Source organism: Suncus etruscus, chromosome 2 (genome assembly GCF_024139225.1).
Source record: "Suncus etruscus isolate mSunEtr1 chromosome 2, mSunEtr1.pri.cur, whole genome shotgun sequence".
NCBI classification, from domain to species: Eukaryota; Metazoa; Chordata; class Mammalia; order Eulipotyphla; family Soricidae; genus Suncus; species Suncus etruscus.
The window spans coordinates 159,033,195-159,052,695 of record NC_064849.1 but is presented as its reverse complement, the minus strand read 5'-3'; the positions used below and the strand labels follow the sequence as shown (position 1 = coordinate 159,052,695).

Sequence of the window (19,501 nt, the reverse complement as noted above, 5' to 3'; positions counted from 1 at the left end):
TAATCAAATGCATTATACATTTCCAAAAGGAAACTGCTGAAGTTCTTGGTAAAGTCATGAATTAACAGCAGACTTTCCAATGCTTAAAAACACCTCAAACAATGACCAGTATTTGAAGTTTCAATATATCATCACAGAAAGTCCTTCTGAAGTCATTTAATTTTAACCCATAGTGACAATGGACACATATACACAAATCCCCTCTTATCTTAAAGAGAGCATTAAAAGATACAACTCGCACAACCCACATTGTCCGTATTCCTTAGACACTTCCTGATAATGAAATAGTGAGGGAAAAACAATCAGAATAAGATGTATCCTGTTAGTTAACACAAGGACACATGATTTTGATTTGTATAACTGTAATATATACTTTTGGGGGAGTAGGTTTCAAATGTTCACATTCTCAGCAAATTCCAGTGATTCCAACTAATTTTCCCATTACGGGAAGATGTTATTAAATATTTTAACATTTAGATAGTTTTGTGTCCAAATATTTTGAAGGACGACTCAGTCACAGAAAGATAATTTTTTTAAGAGTTACCAATAAGTTAAAGTTCCAGGAGCACAACACATTATTTTTTAAATCCTGGACAGATAAAACCCTCCACGTAAAAAATGACAAACATATGCTTAGGAAGTGGCTGTTTTCCCTCATCTATTGTTTGCAATCACAAGAATTTTCAAAGGAACTCAAAATTAAAAAAGCAGAAGGATTTACTCTGATGTGAAATATAAGGGATTAGATGTCCTCAAAGATAGCTGTTTGTTGCTCTGAATGCAAGAGGAAAAATGTTTAACAAAGTAAAGTTTAAAAACCTGTTGCCATGAGCCAAAAATACTGGATGTGAAAGCCAATGATTTGGGGGAGACAGGGGAAGAAGTGATTTGTTCCCCTGATCTGCGTCTTCGACGCCCAGTACCCACACCACTGGTATAAGGCAGCCAGGTAGCAGTACCCTCTGGGCTAGACACACTCAGGGGGCTCTCTTCCTGGAAGTGAGAAAAAGGGCATAAAAAAAAAAGCAGAGCATGCAAAGTTAGATACAACGGAGCCAAATGATCAGCAAGAAAAAAAATACAGTTTGTTTGCATTGCTTATCAATCTCAAAAAACTATTAAACAGTAACATGGGAACCATCTATTGCAGTATTTGAGACACTACCAGGAAAGACTTGAAAACCTAATTGTATGTGATATTAATCATAAAAATTACCTTCTCATCTGAAGCATATAAAATACTTATTAAATACCTTAACAGTTGTCCCTTCCCTTTTAAAAATGAACTGAACTTAGCAATTTTCTATCTAAGCAATTTTTAAAATATAAAAGTAGACTGCTAAATATTAGGTATTCAGAAGGTTTTGTACTGTATCAGCTAATTTTTTTTTCAAAGCACTAAAGATTGTGGAAAAAGTTAAAAAGATTTCAATGTATATAATGTAGAAAAGATTCTATTTACCAGGTATTTTTTAAAAATCTGAATCATTAGATGGATTAAAATTATAGTTGCTCATACTTTCAAGCTGTTTACCCCCTACAAGACTATTTAAAGAGTTCAGTAGGCAAAACATGCAGCAAACATTCTAGTTTTACATGTTTGCATGTTCAGGTTTCAGACAGTGAGGACAGAGTAAAATCTACTTGCACAAAATGAAGAGAATAGTCTTTTTCTCTGTGTGTCTTTTGGAAGTACAAACTTCTGATCTCCCTGGAGATGGTTGGCGCTGGAAAAAGTCTTCAAGGTTTTACTTGAATAATTTACCTTATGGAAGTAAAAGTTTAGCATGGCATAGAAATAAACTCTTCAAAGCAACTATTTAAGTATTTATGAGAAAAAGGTTGAAGTGTTTGGCATTTTAAGTGTTAACAAAGGGCAGTGATTATGTTGAATATTTCACAAATCAAGCAAATTGAGCCACTGAATTCAGCTTCATAAACGTTACAGGCTTTTTGGAGAACCGAAGAGAGTTAAGTGGTCAAATTCTGAAAAATCTGATTAAACTCTAGGTTACTTTGTTCAATAACAGCAAAATCACTGCCCTTACACATATAGTAATTTTAGTTTTATATTAATATACCTCATTTCCTAATTATCTGAAATTAATTAAGAATACCTGAACGTAAGCCCAGATTTCAAGTTTTTAATCGAGTTATATATGAAAAACTCATTCTATCACTGCTGATCATCCTTTTTAATAATTAACTTCAAACATCACAGTCACAGATATACTAACTGGTATACATTTCCATTATAAAATTGTAACAATCTATTTGTTAATGAACTAAAAATATATATTTTTTTTATTTTGAGTTTCATACATATTTGAGACTTGAGAATCATAGAGCATTTATATTTATGTAACTTAGAAATATAATGTGAAATAATTCTTGTTTATATTTTTATTTACCAGTCTCAATAGCTGAAATAACTATCAACAAAAATATTTTTTCTAAATTGAAAAATTAATAATTCTATCCTATAGTTAAATTCTTACTTTCTACGGTTACTTAAATATCAACAGAACATTTATAAACACTGACTTTGATGAGTGCTATGAGAATGTAAAGAAAATATAGTAATAAATTCATTTTATATACTAAATAAAATATCATTCAAATATAAAAATGTACACAGATGTCAAGGATTTACTAACAAGCAACATTTCAAATTTGCTTCTAAATTTCCCAACAATAATAACTAAATCATACTTCAAAATACAAAGTTTTTATTAGAAAACCAAAAAAAAAGTAAATCAGTTTATCGAGTTCTTAGGATGGTGTTAAACACACTATTTCTACTCAGTTTTGTGAGTAACATAATATCCCAAATTTTAAAACTAGCCTTCATATTTTCTAATTGGCAGTGTTACTTAAATTCATTTTACAAACAAAACTGACAATTAAAACTGTCATGTTCTCAAGCACTATAATTAATATGTATTCTTTTGATTCATTAAAAAAATAATTAGTTTACCTCCTGAAGAACATGCTGGGACACATACTTACTTCATTTGTAGTCATCTTCCTAGACCTGGGAAGTGGAGATTTCCTATGGATATGAATGGGTTCTGATACCATAGGTTTGAATAATAGCACAGCTCTATCAGGCTCATCTCTTTTTGAAGAATGCGGTTCATCATCATTATCAGTTTTAAAAGATCTTCTGCCTTCACTCTGCAGGCAAAAAGACAATGCATACCCAAATCCTGACAAATCCGATCTCAAATTAGCGTAGTCACTAAAGTTCATTATGTTTATTTAATAAAATAAAGTAGTATTAATTGAAGTCTTGCAACACCGAGCATTATTCAAAGTTTTGATAAAGATGACAGAATCCCTAACTTTAAGAAACATTTAAGTTACAGAAACATTTAAAAATTGTAATAAAATCTAAAAAATTAATGTTCAATGAACTTGTCCATATAAGCAAAAAGAAAAAAATAGATATTCTTTTAAGATGTCATCAGCATGATCAGTTATCAAAATAATATCTAAAATTACAAATATGATTCCTAGTTAATATTTCCCAGAAATATTATGACTGTATAAATAGCATTCACTGATGCACTGAACTATTTACTGAGTGCTTTGCACACAGCTGTCCCAGGTCTGATTCTTGGCACTGCCGGGAATGCCCCTGAACACAGGACCAGGAGTGATTCCTGAGCAGTGAGCAATAAACAGAGACTTGTGTGGCCCTCAAACAAACAAAGTATAAAAGCAAGAGAACATAGAATCCCAAATGATTCCCATAATGATGTTAGATTCAAGATTTTCACTTATAAATAAAACTTGTGGGAATTCTAGAGCTAAACACTAACTTTAAAATTACCTTAATGAGCAGAATTAACCACAATTGAAACAAGAATAAGTAAAATACTGTATGTGGAGCATCAAGAGAAAAAGACATCAAAAACATAAAAGAGTGCAGAGATACATGGCATTAGGGAGTAAGACATCAAAAACATAAAGGAGTGTACAAAGATATATGGAATATGTAGAGGTAAAAAAAGCCTAATACAAGCTTAAGTGAAATTGCAAAGGTGAGAAGAGAATGGAAAAAAACAGACTGGTATTGATGGTGCTTCTTATGCATGTTACTTGACATCTTTGTAAGTTAAAAACTTTATTGTGATGTTGGAATTACTGTAGAGCTACCAAAAAATAACAGACAACAAAAAGCCAATTTTCCACCAAAATAACCTACAAAGATAATATCCATTTTATGACTGAGCAGGTCAAATTATGTAAAAAGTTATGTTAAAATAAAAGGGCCTAAATAGTTACATGCCGACCTGCAACATAATGATTGAAAATACCTACTTCATCAAGACTTTGTATTTTAATGAGGGAAGTAGAAAGCCTGTCTAGAGTACAGGCGGGGGGGTGGGGAGGAGGAGGGAGACTTGGTGATGGGAATGTTGTACCAATGAAGGGGGGTGTTCTTTACATGACAGAAACCCAACTACAATCACATTTGTAATCAAGGTGTTTAAACAAAGATATTATAAAAAAAGAAAGACTTGTACTTTTCATTCTTTATATGGTTTCTAAATTTCATACCATAGCCAGGAAAATAGTAAAATACAAAGTATGCCCAAGTTCTGTGCTATCACTCCAGCCCTCTTTTTTTCTTTTTGTCTTTGGCCACATCCAATTGTGCTCAGGAATCACTCCTGCTATGCTTGAGGGACCAAATGGGATGCCTGGATTGAACCTGGGCTGGCTTCATGCAATGCAAACACCTACCCACTCCATTGTCACGGTTCCCTTCTTTACCTCTCGTGAAGCTGGTCTATATCCATAGCCAGATGGTAAGTTTTTGTCTTCTTCACATCCTTTGGCTCCTGGACTAAAGTGTAACTCAACGTGGAAGCGTTCTTCGGAAGAAAGATCCTAAGCAATATTAGAAAATGTTTTAGAATAAGAAATCAAAAGGGGAAGACAGAGGTAGAAGTAAAGTAACAGGGGCCAGGGTTCAAGGGTCACAACAACCGAACTTTACAATGTGTCTATCAAAGAGACAGGCTGGGGAGTGGGAGAAAACCTGGGAACACTGGTGGAGGGAAGTTGACACTAGTGGTCTGACTAATGCTGGAACATTTAAGCCTGCAAATTGACTATGAACACAGTAACTTAATAAAAAAAATAAAGAGAATATAATGCCCATAAAAATGAAAAAGTTATCACAGTATTTTACATTTACAAAAACATTTAAAAAATGAAGAAGGTTAAGGTCATCTCCTAGATCCAAAACCCAGAGACAAATCTGACTCTTTTAAATGATTTCCAATATTTAAATTTCAAATAATCTTTTTAGAAATTATTCTGCTAATCCACTTTATAATTATAATTTATAATTATAATTATATAATTATATATTATATAATATAATTATATTATATATAATATAATATATATTATATATATAATTATATAAATTATAAATTTATAATTAGTGTAACTCTCAATTAAAAAGCACATTATTTATCCTGCCGCAGTAACACACAGATTAAGAACTTGGTTACCTTGTTGGGATCCTCATAAAGCATGATAACAATTTGAGTCATGTAGTTGAGCTCATTGACAACATTTAAATAATCCATTGCTCGTTTCCACTGTTCATCTTTTGATTCCTAAATAAAAGGTGCATATATAAGTAAACATGGGCTACTCCTTATAGAAAGAGAGAGATGATCTACATTGATGAACTCTAAACTAGGGAAAACTTCTGGCTCTGCATTCAGAGATCACTCCTGGTAGGTTCCTGGGGAGATCATCTGGAGAGGCAGGGATCAAAACCGGATCAGTCACATGCAAGGCAAGTGCCCTATCAGCTATATATTATTGCTCTGGCCCCTAAAGAACTCTAATTATAAAGTGATGAGCCACTGTGAACATTTTCCTGGCAGTGTAAAGCCTTACTCTTGGCTCTGTGCTCAGGGATCACAGAGTACACAGACAATAATTCAGAAATGGGTGATATATTCCTAGCGAGGTCTCAAAGTTGATATGGAACAATGACTCTAGTGTATCTTTTGTTTCCCCTTCTTTTAATGGTGTTATCTATAATAGTTATTATTTTGGTGTGGGGGCATATCTGGGACTACTCCCATCTATGTACACAGGGGACAATGTAGCATCAGGGATCAAACCCAAGTTTCCTGCATGCAAAGCCTGCATTTAGCCTACTGATTTCCCATTCCTTACACCAATTATACCATCATAGCATTATGTCTCTTGGAAGAACTTATGATTGTTCTCGGAAGTTCACAGGTTTTTGAAATTGGGACTGAGTTCTCCAGCGTATACAAAGAGCTATCTTCAAGGATCCCATCTGTATCTATCTGATTTAGATGAAGTGATGATGTCAAATTAAGGTTGGATATAATAGCCTAAGACTGAAAGTAGAGGAGAACTAAGTAAACTTTGCTTAGAAGGAGATATGACATGTGAGCACTGTGATAAAGGCTAGATTCCAAAGACAATTATAACAACACAGTCAATTCCACGCACTCATTTTATAATGTGCAGCATTCTAATCATCTTTCAAGAAGGTGTACTTCTCTTTCCAGGAGTGGAACCAATAAAATCTGACAGATAGAAGTTCATGTGATTTCAGACATTAGGTCACCAAATGCCTTGCACTTGCACCCGTTTTTCTTGGAATTCGGTTGCCCTAGTTTAAGGGCAGAGGTTACTGTGTCTAAGAGATCAACCACAAGTATTCCAGTCAACAACACAACTGATATCCCAGCAGAATCAAGCACCATACAGGTGAACAGGTTTGAAATGATGTAAACCGAGCAGCTCTGGCTACAACCTGTGAAACCCAAAGTTACATGGCTAAACTGCTCACATCTACTGTGTTGGACTGTAGGAGGCAATAAACTAAACATGACAGTTACAGACCAATATGGTCTAATATGATTCATTATACAACAGGAGATAAGAGGGGGAAAGTCCAAGTCCTGTTTATTTTAATCCATAAAAGCCAGAAATCTGTCAGCTTCTCTTTATCCCATTGTCACCAACCAAAAACACCATTTTATATGTGTTATATTTATATGTATTTATATGTATAAATATGCATAACATATTTATATGCATTATATGTATTTTATATTATTAGTTCCTTAAATGCGCCTTGTTCAAAGAGAAATGTCTCATTCCTTTTTCCTAGCACAGTAAATAATAATAGCCCTTCGTTAAAGATGAGAAGTGATGAACTAATAAAATTATACTGTAAAAACTGCTGTGTTTGTGATTTGCGTATAAATTCAAATAAATAACAAATTCAAATAAATTTGCCAAGGAGCTTGGAAGAACTTACTCAACTTACATTGCATAAGGCTCCGTAGCGAAGGATAGATAATAATGAATGTACATGGCTTTCACTGGTGAAGTATAATCTGGTACGAACATGACGTTCAGGAGAGAGAACACCTCTGGAATACCTAAAGTAAAAAGCAAATGGTAAGAAAAGTTATATAGCCAACAATAATGTAATGAAATGATTTTATAAAATCATATCCATCATGGTAAAAGTAAAGAACATGGTAAATAAATCTACCATTATTTCAACTACAATTGAGTTTAAACTTAGTAGAACTAAGTGGGATTTTAAATTAGTCAAAGAGTAGATAAAAGAGAAAATCTGTATAGAGAGTGTTATTGCTTTTTCATTAAGGACGGAGGCCATCTCTCAAGGGCCACTCACAGACATTCATGCTCCAGAGCGGGTGCAAACCAACATCCTGATGTGAATAACCACCCTATCTTCTTTCCCCTGTGCATTTTCCTGTTAGTTTCCAACAGGAAGAATTCAACTCTTTAGAATACTTGGATAAAGTCTACCTACTTGAATAAACTTTACGTCCACTGTGTGTCACTCAGACACATATTTACTTTTGATATCTTCTCAGAAACGTTACCATGTAATTTACTATCTGAAGCAAACACAAACAGCTCTACAGTGAAATTCTAGTGGTTTCTTACACAGGATGAAGTTTATTTACAGTATCGTCATCTTGTGTCCTTTGAAGGTCTGAGCGGATTTTTCTAACAAGAGGAGTACAGTAGCCTTGGGCAATTTCTAGTTTTTCAGCTTTAGTTATACCATATTCCTGAGCAGAAAAACAGAATTAGAAAAGATATGATACAGTGAATTCAAGATTGCTAGCAATATAAATATTTTATTAAGCTGTTGTGAACAACATACAACCGCTAATTATTATTTCTGCTATTACAAGTATAAATTTGAAGAGGGATTGGGAGCTATACCTGGCAGTGTGTGGCTCAAAAACCAAAAGGGAAAAAAGAATATTATATGCAATTATCAAATGAATCTATTTAAAAAATTTCTATGTAGTAATATTTAATGAGTTTGCTATTGGACTTTATATAGTAAATATTTCAAAGAATCCTTTGCATTTCTTAATCTATAAATAAACTCACTTTATTGTTATGTTATAATGTTCCAATAGTGTTATCGCATAAGAAAATACCAAATTTCATCTTGATATTCAAATACACAACCATGTAGTAATGACAGCAGGTAGGGCATTTGACTTGCACACATTCCAGAGGTTCAATATTCAAAACCCAGTATGGTCCCCCAAGCCTGTCAGGAGTGATTCTTGAGTGCAGAGCCAGGAATAAGCTCTGAGCACCACCAGTATCACCTCCAAACCAAACATAAAAAAAAAAAAAAAATTAAATAATCACTTTAAACCACTGCATCTGTTTTTCTAAGGTCTGAGAAAAGTTAATAGGTGGAGTTAAGAGCCCAAGAATACAAAGTTTAATGTGTATGCCTTATATGGAGACATTATTTTGCCAAGCAATACACATGATTTCCTCTTGAGAACAGCCAAGAATGATTCCTGAGCTCTACCAGATATGGTCCATCATGCTCCATCCCCATCAAGTAAAAAGTTAATTTGATCACAATATAAACATCTATTAAAATATACATTAGTTAACTGTTAAAAAAATAAAAACCTTTCAGTTATCACACTTTTATATTAAGTACCATATAAATAATTAAGTGATTTTTTTTATCCTGTTTTTTAATTGTCTTGTTAGTCAATATATTGTTTTCTTAGGAAAATTAAACCTTAAAAGTTACTACAAACTATAATATATGGTTAGTTTATTTATTTGTATGATCATTAACACATTTAAATTCCAATCACGATTATTTGTTCTTTATTTAAAGTTATGGATTTTATAGAAACATGAATAGGGACTACCGTCAATCTATTGACAGGAATTTTTAAAGTTCCCATACAATGGTATAAGGAAGTTAATGCCTAGAAGTTACTTACCTGAGGAATAACAATATCCGCCAAGGCTTTAGAAAGCCTATACAATTCCATTGTGTTTTCTAATTTCAATGAACTATTATGCTGAACATCGTATTTTATACAATCATAAATGTCAGGGATTTTACTGATGTCGTATCTCCCATTTTTTGTTTTAAAATCTTTCTCCAACTTAGACCATCTGCGTAGCATAAGCTCTAATGTTTCACTATGGTAAAGCTGAATATCTAAAACAACGTAATATTATTAGTAAATTCACCTTAAAATAAGATTAAGAAGATATATTAGAAGGTGATAAATATTTTTAAATGTGAAAGGTAGAACTGTTAAGAAGCAAGAAGATGTAGCAATAAGCATTTACTATTAGCAATCGTCTTCAGTGAATTTGATTAAAGGTACAAATACATGGATTAGGAACTGGACTTACAAATGGTTCTCCCTATGTTACACACTCTAATAATTTCAAAAAGAACAATTAGGGGTCAAGCGATTGTATAGGGGTTTCGGTGCTTGCCTAACATGCTGCTGAGCTGTGTCCGACCCCTGGCACCATATATAGTCCTTTGAGTTCCGCCAGGAGTGATGCTGAGCACAGAGCCATGAGTAAACCCTGAGCCCGGCTGGCCCCCAAATCAAAAATAAACAAGACAATTTTAACAAATTTCATGCAAATATATTTCAATTCTAAATATTATTAAACATTACAATTTTTTTTTTCATTTTTAGGGCTTCTGTTCCGAGGGGGTCTGAGCCAGTGGTGGTCTAACATGGCAGGGCCAATATCAAACCTGAGGCTTCCAAATGAAAAATACAAGTTCCAACGCTTTGAGCTGACTTTCCAATCCTCCAACTTCTTTTTAATTAACAGAGACTTTTTTTTTTTTGGTTTCTGGGCCATACCTGGTGACGCTCAGGGGTTACATGCACTCAGAAAACTCCTGACTTGGGGCACGATATGGGACGCCGGGAATCAAACCAAGGTCTGTCTGGGTCAGCTGCATGCAAGGCAAATGCTCTACTGCTGCACTATCGTTCCAGCCCCAACAGAGATATATTTTAACAGAAAGACTCTTAGAAGTGAAAGAGCTCAAAGGATTCTTATTTAATAGTAAGAAGTGCAGGATGCCAAAATTTTTCAAGCTATTAACCAGGCTGATCTCAAAGTTGGAGAACAGTTCATCATAACATTTGCTCTCTCGTATTATGTTGTTTTTGCTGCTTTAATATAAAGCAATACTATACAAAGCTCTTTTATGAGGTCAGAAATAATATCAACTGTAACAGTTACATTTTCCAGACTTATCATCTTATGTTAAAAACGTTTACAGTATTTGGACAGTTAATGTTCTAGAATTTTTTTTTTACCTGAAGATTTGGGATCTTCCATCCGATGCCTGATCTGAGATGTCAGACTTTGTATCAAAGAATAAACTTTGTCACAGGTCTCCACAGGATTCTTAATCAAATGCATTGATTTTATAAGGGAAATGCTTCCAGATGGAGTAAGCTAAAAACAAGTGACACACTTTATAATGCAGTTTTGCCCAATGGTCTATCAGCACCATTTCATCAAAGTTTTCTAGTAGCTGGCGAATGAGATACCACAAGTTAAGATGAAACAAAAGACAGAGTATTAAAGAAGTAAAATATCAAAATTTCCTGCTGGGCAAACACTAAGCCAGAAACAGGAAAGACAGGCAATGTTCGTGTGACTGCCCAAGTATGACCCCGTGCAGCCTGAGGACCCCAGTACAAGGATGGGAGTTGCCAGCACAGCAGGGAACCATACTTTATGTCCAAACTTTGAACCACTGCCTGATTGGCCTGGTTGTGCTAGAGTGCTCTGGGACCCAAGCCCCTGCCTGGCAGCTCCTCCGAGCCCAGATACTTAATCTTAGTTATTGCTCGATTATTCATAGAGAAAACAAAAGCAAAAGCACTCTCACTGTGAAATCTGATGGCAACTTTTTTATTTATGGTTATTATCTCTTGGCATCAAATACTTTTTGACATGGACATTTATATCTAATTTTCTTGACATTTTTTATTTCAATTAGGGATAAAAGGTGGACACCACACCACACAGGGGACCATATGCGGTGCTAGGGATTCAAACCATGCTGAACACATGCAAAGCAAGAGCTTCAATTCTGTACTATTTCTCTGGCCCTAGGCCACTATATTTTCATGCTTTTCTGTAAGACGCGGAGCTTGAGAGGTTATATTAGATATTAAAGTCTTTAATTAAAAATTAAATATATTAAATCCTATCCCAGATGAAATGGAAAGTGGGAGAAGTCAGGAACAGAAGTTAATTAAGAGAGTAAATTAGTTCATACGTCTAAATAGAGAAAACCTAAAAATGATGTTGTGAGGTTTAAAATTTAGAGACGGGGCCAGAGATATGGTATGTGGCTAGGACATTCACCTTGGATGTAGCCAACCCAAGGTCAATCTCTGGCAACCCTTATGGTTCCCGGAGAACTACCAAGATGATCCCTGAGCACAGAGCCAGGAGTAACCACTGAGCATTGCCAGGTGTGACCCCAAAACAAACAAATAAAAAATTTAGAGATAAATCTGATTTGGGGATAGAATATGACTTGCATGTACGAGGCCTTGGGTTTGATCCTTATCACAGCAGAGCTAGGGTATAGCTGTGGTGGCCCCAGAACCACTGGGACATTTGAAAGACTGAGCATAAACGGATCTTGGCACCAAAACATCAGAATCATACAGCCAGTTTAGTGGAAAAAAGAACAGTTTCAGAGCCTCCTACACACAACCTGAGATCCTACCCTTAACCCTAAACAACTGGAGAAGATAAAATAAAACATACAGATAAAATAAAAACAATTCTAGTGGCATAAAGCTGAAGACAGGTAGCTAGCACAATGGTTTTTAGCTAAATATCTGATCCAAAAACTAGTATACATTGGCATGATCTGAACTGGAAGCCTATTACGATGACTCAAGAGTCTTCACCTTATATTTAATTAATTAGAATCAAAGCTCAGTCTGCTCAGGCCAATACCATCTAGAAAGAACTTCTAGAATCCAACAGTGTCAAGAGATGGGCAGTGTAACTCCACACAATAAAAATACATAGTTGTTCCCATCTCCTACTAAGGAAGATGATGAAAGAAGACCAATGTGAAAAATGCAGGATTGTGAGACTTGCTTCAGAGAAAAAGAGATCAAAAATTAGGCTTCACACAATCTGTTTGCAGGATTTCATGCTATTGGGGACTCACCTTTTCATAGTCTTCAGCAGTGAATTCCCTGTCCTTTTGCAGGATCTCATGAAGTCGTGCTTTCACACGCTGCTGACAGCTGCTCAGAGAATCACTGTCACTATCCAAGAGACCATTCATGTTGGCACTTTTGACCATCTGGACGAGAATGGGTGTCAGTTCTCCTTCGAGTGCTAGCAGGCCCTAAATGGTAAAAATAAGGCCAACACAAATGTAAAACACAGTAAATGAGACCATGGGTCCATGGTCTGCCCCAGCCTGATTCTTATTACCAGCTGATCTGGTAATTGTCTTATAATCAGCTTTAGTAGTCATGTGAACCTTTCTAGGGCTTCTTGAAGCCTATACGTGGGATTCAGGGCACCATTTGGTAGAAAGTCTAGAAATGATACGAAATGTTGTGTTCTACCTTGGCAAAAGCAGCTGCAGTCATCTGGACGCGTCCCTCGTCAGAGGCATAGATTTTAAGGTCGTGTCGGTAGGTGCTATGTAATCTAAGTAAACCACAACCAGGGAATCCTGCATAATCTCCTGAAAATAAATCCTCCAATCACTTAAGCTATATTTTTCGTTTGCTGTATTTCTCTAAGAATAATTCACCCACCAAATAAACAAGAGACTGAAAACAAGCCTAGGAATAGTACCAAGTTAAAGGCATTTCCAAGATTTACCTTGACCTCCAGGATACATACACCGGAAAGCTCTTCCAAGTTCCTCTGCCTGCACCCTGCCTGCAGGGGTTAGTTCTCCTCCCCATTTCAGAACCAAAAGTAAGGATGGTTCTTCTCTCCGGCTGTCTAAAATACATGTGAAGAAAAAAAACATACATCAGATTTATATTTTTATTTTGCTTTGTTGCCACACCTGGAAGTGCTCAGGAAACCATATGTGATGCTGGGGTTCAAACCTGGGTAGGCCCTGTGCAAGGCAAACACCTACCCACTGTGCTATCGCTCTGGCCCCTACGTGTCTTTTTCAAGGGTGTTTTCGTGCTCTCTCTGCTCTTTTCAAAAATGGACTCTGGACTGTTTTTCCTTAAGCAGACCTGGCTTTGTGAGACTTTTTTTTTCCTGTAAGATTTATTCCCGACTCCAGCCTCTGAAAAATCTAACTACAGTTTCAAAATTTCTTCCATACTTTTCAACATGACTCTCCCACTTTTATTTCATTTAGCTTTGCTATATATGTGAGATCAGGCCTTCAGGAGTGATTCATTCCAAAATATTCCAGACCCTTCTTTATTGAAGAGCCTATTGTAGCACTGATATTTAAAAAGAGGTTCCAATAAATGTAAAAGTTATAATTTTTATGACATGGGATTATTATTATTTGTATTAATTCTTGGGATAATGGGAGGCTGCAAAGCACAATATTTATATAATTTAAATTTATGGGCACTATTATATGATAAAATGTAGCCCCAAAACACCTTTTGAAAATTGGAACTATGATTCTCTGTAACCCAAACCAATGTATTATGTTATAGGAAAAATACCACAGCCAATGTGCTTTGTACCCAATTTTAATCTATTCTTTTTCACTATCATCTATATCAGGCTTTTGAAACAAAGGTACTTCAAAAATAAATAATATAAAGCAATGAATAACGTAATGAAGAATCTTCAGTTAGAAACAAATCATCCTTCCTGGAATTTCATTCTGTATTTACTATATAACCACTATTAATTTAAAATTTTTATGATCAAACTGATTATAATGATAAAATGTTTTTGAAAATAAACAATAAGATATAGCCTACATATCATCAGTAATTTCATCACTAATGAAAACGTCTATAAGCAAACATGTCAGATTTAAAAAATAAAATATACAAGGATCAAAATCAAACTTTGATTTAGGTTAATGGCTCAATTTCTGCTATAAAAATGCCTTTTGTTATATTTATATATTAATCTTACACTAAGTAAATTCCACCTTTCATTGATTACTTATTTTTAATATATTTTTAAGAACAAAATTAAGGTCAAAAGCATATGAACATTTATTTTCTTTGAGGTTTGTTATATTTTTCCAAAAGCAACATAAATTTATACTACTCAGAGAGTAAAACACTAACAGTATTACTCTGACCAATTTGAATAAAGGGCAAGAAAATCTCTGCAGGGTGATCAATACAATAATTATTACTATTACTTGCATTATTTATTGGGCATAAGCATTTCTCTCTGAAGTGGCTTCTTTACCCCATATAGAATTTGCCTTTGAAAGAGAAATAAATTTATGAACTTCTGTGCTGACTGCTCAGAAGACTCATCTTATTTAAAAGGCTTAAAGTGTGATTACTGGGTGAAGAAAATATCTATCTCAGAAACACAAATGTGCTTGATATAATAATTTCTCCATTCTTATCAAGCCTTCATTCAATATATGCTGACCTCTTCTATTGAGAGGAATAAAAACGCCCATTAAAGTGACATTCAGTTTAAAATACAGAAGCTTTTCAAAACAGCTACAGAATAAAAAGGAAGAGAGAAATTTTCAAAATAAAATATTTTATATAAGGAATAAAATCTTTTAAATAATCAGAGACACAGTTCACAAAACTCCAGTCTATAGTTCCTTTATTTAACCTGCCAGGGAGTTGGAGAGAGGGAGGAGTGAGGGCTTTTGCCTTGCCCAAGAGTGAATATGGATACTACCCCCAGCACTGAATATGGAACAAGCCTCGAACCCTGCTACATATTGCATGTGTGTGCACACACAGACACACACAAAGGTAATCAAGAGAATGATAGGGGCCTAAGAGATAGATAGCACAGTGGTAGGGCGTTTGCCTGGCATGCAGTCAATCCAGTACGAAAGGTGGTTCAGGGGCCGGAGAGATAGCATGGAGGTAAGGCGTTTGCCTTTCATGCAGAAGGTCATCGGTTCAAATCCCGGCGTCCCATATGGTCCCCCGTGCCTGCCAGGAGCAATTTCTGAGCATGGAGCCAGGAATAACCCCTGAGCACTGCCGGGTGTGACCCAAAAACCACAAAAAAAAAAAAAAAAAAAAAAAAAAGAAAGGTGGTTCAAATCCGGCATACCATATGGTCCCCTGTACCTGCCAGGGGCGATTTCTGAGCAGAGTCAGGAGTAAACCCTGAGCGCCACGGGGTGTGACCCAAAATCAAAAACAAAAAAAGAATGACAAATCAGGACACTATAATATTTGTTACGACATACCCTCCTCTTCACTGGATGTTTTAGGGCAACCATGAGGGAGGTAAGTTAACTGGACCTTACGATTAATTCCAGAAAAATGGCCATACCTGAAAAACAAAATGGCGAATAATAGAAAATAATCAGTGAGCGGTCTACATGATCTGGGAAAATCCCTGAAATCCATACTCAAAATAAAGCTAAACCTTATAGAAGAAAGTTCCCTTTAATTAGAAGTTACGTTGTTCATTTTCTCAAAATATTTTAAAAGAAAATCTGTATCAGAAGTTAATCTAACTACATTAAAAATACAAGATAATTTCTCTACAGAAATTAAACATTTTAAAGAGATGATAAAACATTATGATATGTGAAAGCACAAATTTATGTCTAAAACCAAAGGAAGTAAGACTTTAAGATATCAAGTAATGGAACATTTTGACAGAAACAACAATTTCCTTTGAGTAAATTACATTTAAACTTTAAAGAATTTTGAAACAGCCTAAATCTGTGATCAAGTGAGCAGCGTGGCCTTAGTCCTTAGATATTTAGATATTCACAAACTATCTAAACTCGAAGTCCTATTTTGATTTTGATTAATCAGTGGATCTTCCAATATAATAAAGACAAACTTCATTTTCTCAAGAAGTCTAAGTGTACACAGAATTGGATAATGTATTTCTGGTTAGATCATTTTCGTAGATTCAGAAATTTGGGGTGGTTTGTTTGGCAAAGTAAATATACAACTAACACAGTATCTTTAAAGAAAAGCTTATTTGATTTTTTTAGTTTATTTGTTTTGGTTTAGGGACCAAACCTATAGTGCTCAGAGGTTACTACTAACTCTGCACTAAAGAGTCACTCTTGGACGTGTCCAGGAAACCATATGGGATGCTGGGGATTGAACTTGGATTAGCTACATGTACTAATTAGTTCTCTAAACTCTGAAAACAATTTTCCCATTAGTAGAAATAAAAATCTCATTAAAAATTTTTTTATTAATTTCTTTTTAGTTACACTAGTAATGAAAAGATAAAACAGCAAAAGAAAATTATTGTGGAAAATCACTTACATTATAAAAAGCATTATAAGTAGTTATCAAAACTAAGGGTTTTCAAAAAGAACTTACATCTCTAACACAGTCTTTAGTTGTTCAAGTTTTGACTTGTTTTCTTCAATTTCAGAATCATTATTTTGCCCAAGCTCCATAAGAAGTTGGCGAGCAATATCCAGGACTTCCTACGAAATGAATGAATGAAGAATTGAAATTTTATGTAACTTTGCCATTAGCAATTTAAAACTCAACAAAACATCAAATGTACTTGCCTGTAGCTGTTTTGGTTTTTTGAGTTTTAGTTTCCCGGATTTATATCCATCACATTTTTCAAATAGATCAAAAAATCTTATTAAAAAAAAAGAGACATTGCACTCTTAGTCATTTGCAATTAGTATTATAGCTACCATATTAATTATATCAAATATGATAAAGTTGGGACCAGATGTGACAAAAATAAAGAAAATATGGGAATACTGGGAGGGTTCTATAAATTTTAAATACTGTGTTTTATTTCTTTATATCATAATGCTTTTCTGATTTGATTGGTTACATTTATTTCCAGAGTCATAAAAATAATTACTAGATGATCTGTTTCTTTGAAGTTTTCTCATAATAGAAATGAAACTTATAATTAAAATATAAGCAACATATATTCTCAATTCACAAGTATATTCTCAAGTACACAATAAAAAAATCTATCAAGACTTATTTAATGGTATAGTAGGCTTTCAAATGTTATCACCTTCCAATCAAATAAATACTAAGTAGAAATACCATACGTTTTCATCTTTGAATTTCTACAAGAACCTGAGTGGGTAATAATTCTCAGAAAATACAATGAGAGATAGTAAATCAAGTTCCACTAGAAGACCTTTATGGTAATAAATGAAAAATCCTATCAAATTGATAGCCACTTATCAATCAATTTAATATTATTACAATGATTTTCAGATGACAATCTCTATATATGCATAAACAATAACACACAATAGTCTTTAGTGGACTGTTTAAATCCACTCATTCAATATCAATGATCAAGATATAATGACAAAAAGATTGTCTATATGATACATAAATCAAAACTGCTAATTATCATCTTAAATTATATCCTCAAAAATAATTCCTCTTAAGACATACTTTTGATGCCTCACTTCCATTTTCATTTTTTGCTTTGGTGTTCGGTCCCCATGACGTATGACTGCTATAACACATCTAAGCTCCATCCTAGAATTTATAAAGAATATGATTTTAGTTTTCCTTTGTAAAGCATCAATTATATAATTTATCTAATTATACATTTCTTTAGATACATTTTAAGAACTTCCCCATGAAGAACAGCAATTATGACAATCTTAATTTACAAATCAAATCCTAAAAACATTATCCATAGATTATGCATAAACAAATGCATACTTAACTTTTTAATATTTGCTACCTCTATATAGATGAATATAATAACTGCAATCAAAGTGCATAGGCTGCAAGCCCAAAATGTTATTCAATATATTAAAGATCAGACAAAAACCATAACTCCTCTCAAAATATCAAATTTCATAGACACAGAATATTGGTGGTTGTCAGGGGTGCACAGACTCAGGTGGGCAAAATGGTGAAAAGTGTTCAAAGATATAAACTTCCAGTTATAAATAAATGTCATAGGTTATAAAACATGGCAACTATAGTTAATATTTTGCTGCCTACTTGCAATGTTTGCAGAATAAACCTTAAAAGTTTTTTTTCAAAGAAAAAGATTTCTGACAATAAATGAATGTAATTGAGTTTAACTCTTCCAAATATTTTACAACATACACTATAATCACATCATTATGTTAGATAACTGAAGCTAACAAGTAATATTAAGGTACTTACTATACCTCAACTAAAAACATTAATTTTTATAATAGCACAGACTAATAGAGAAATCTAGGGTGTTACTATGAAAATTATCAAACCTACATAGTTCCAGATGTAGTTGGTACAATTGGTATATCTTCAGCTTCTAAAGGAATTGACCAGGGAATATGAAATTGTGGAGCCAGCTCTCGCATCACAATATTGCTTCAGACAAAAAAAAAAAAAAAACACCTTAAATGAGCTTAAGACAAACTGATTTTTTAATACAAAAGATAACAAATCATGAGACTTAAAATCAAACTGATGTTTATAGCACATAAAATTAAACCTAAAGTATCAACCTTGCTGAAAAATACTATACACTAAACTGGAATGAAATGCCACAAATTTGGACTTAGTTTTAAAAGTACAAATTACAACAAGTTCAAATAAACACCATAACTGTAACATAGCTCCTAATATACATTCTGAAATCCCAGATGGTCTCTCTGGTGTAGCTGCTGATAATGTTTTTTCATTTTATTAAAATTTAAATAAAGCTCTTGTAAAGTCCATGCTATTTTAACAATCTTTACTATATTTTAGAAATATAAATGTTTACATAATAAATTTTGCTTGCTTAAATTTTCCAAACTATAATTTTTTAACTTTAAGCACAATAGTTTATTGCAATACTGTAACTGATAGGTTTCATACATAGCACAGTCTTGCACCATACTATCCACCAGGGTCCACTTTCTTTCACCATTGTCCAAGTGACCCCCTCATGCAATCCTCTCACTTGTCCTGTAAGGTCCCAACTGAAGACCAGTTCTCAGTCTATTACCAGTGTGCATTTGTAACTC

The 19,501-nt window shown here is 34.0% G+C and overlaps 1 protein-coding gene across 5 annotated transcripts in view; it reads right to left on the bottom strand.

Moving 5' to 3' along the window:
• PPIP5K2 (diphosphoinositol pentakisphosphate kinase 2) overlaps positions 1-19,501 on the bottom strand; it is a 62,709-nt gene that overhangs the window by 22,587 nt on the left and 20,621 nt on the right. For 3 of the 5 annotated variants that reach the window (XM_049769110.1, XM_049769111.1, XM_049769112.1), the window contains exons 9-23: positions 18,759-18,860; positions 17,940-18,026; positions 17,068-17,147; positions 16,875-16,980; positions 15,770-15,855; positions 13,255-13,380; positions 12,993-13,114; positions 12,584-12,766; positions 10,695-10,836; positions 9,333-9,556; positions 8,002-8,129; positions 7,346-7,460; positions 5,532-5,639; positions 4,783-4,899; positions 3,010-3,177 (exon numbers count right to left, since the gene is read on the bottom strand). In XM_049769110.1, coding sequence (XP_049625067.1) covers positions 3,010-3,177; positions 4,783-4,899; positions 5,532-5,639; positions 7,346-7,460; positions 8,002-8,129; positions 9,333-9,556; positions 10,695-10,836; positions 12,584-12,766; positions 12,993-13,114; positions 13,255-13,380; positions 15,770-15,855; positions 16,875-16,980; positions 17,068-17,147; positions 17,940-18,026; positions 18,759-18,860 — 1,894 coding nt within the window. Of the gene's footprint in view, positions 1-819; positions 994-3,009; positions 3,178-4,782; positions 4,900-5,531; positions 5,640-7,345; positions 7,461-8,001; positions 8,130-9,332; positions 9,557-10,694; positions 10,837-12,583; positions 12,767-12,992; positions 13,115-13,254; positions 13,381-15,769; positions 15,856-16,874; positions 16,981-17,067; positions 17,148-17,939; positions 18,027-18,758; positions 18,861-19,501 lie in introns of all 5 variants that reach the window. The other 2 variants (XM_049769109.1, XM_049769113.1) reach the window with 2 other exon arrangements.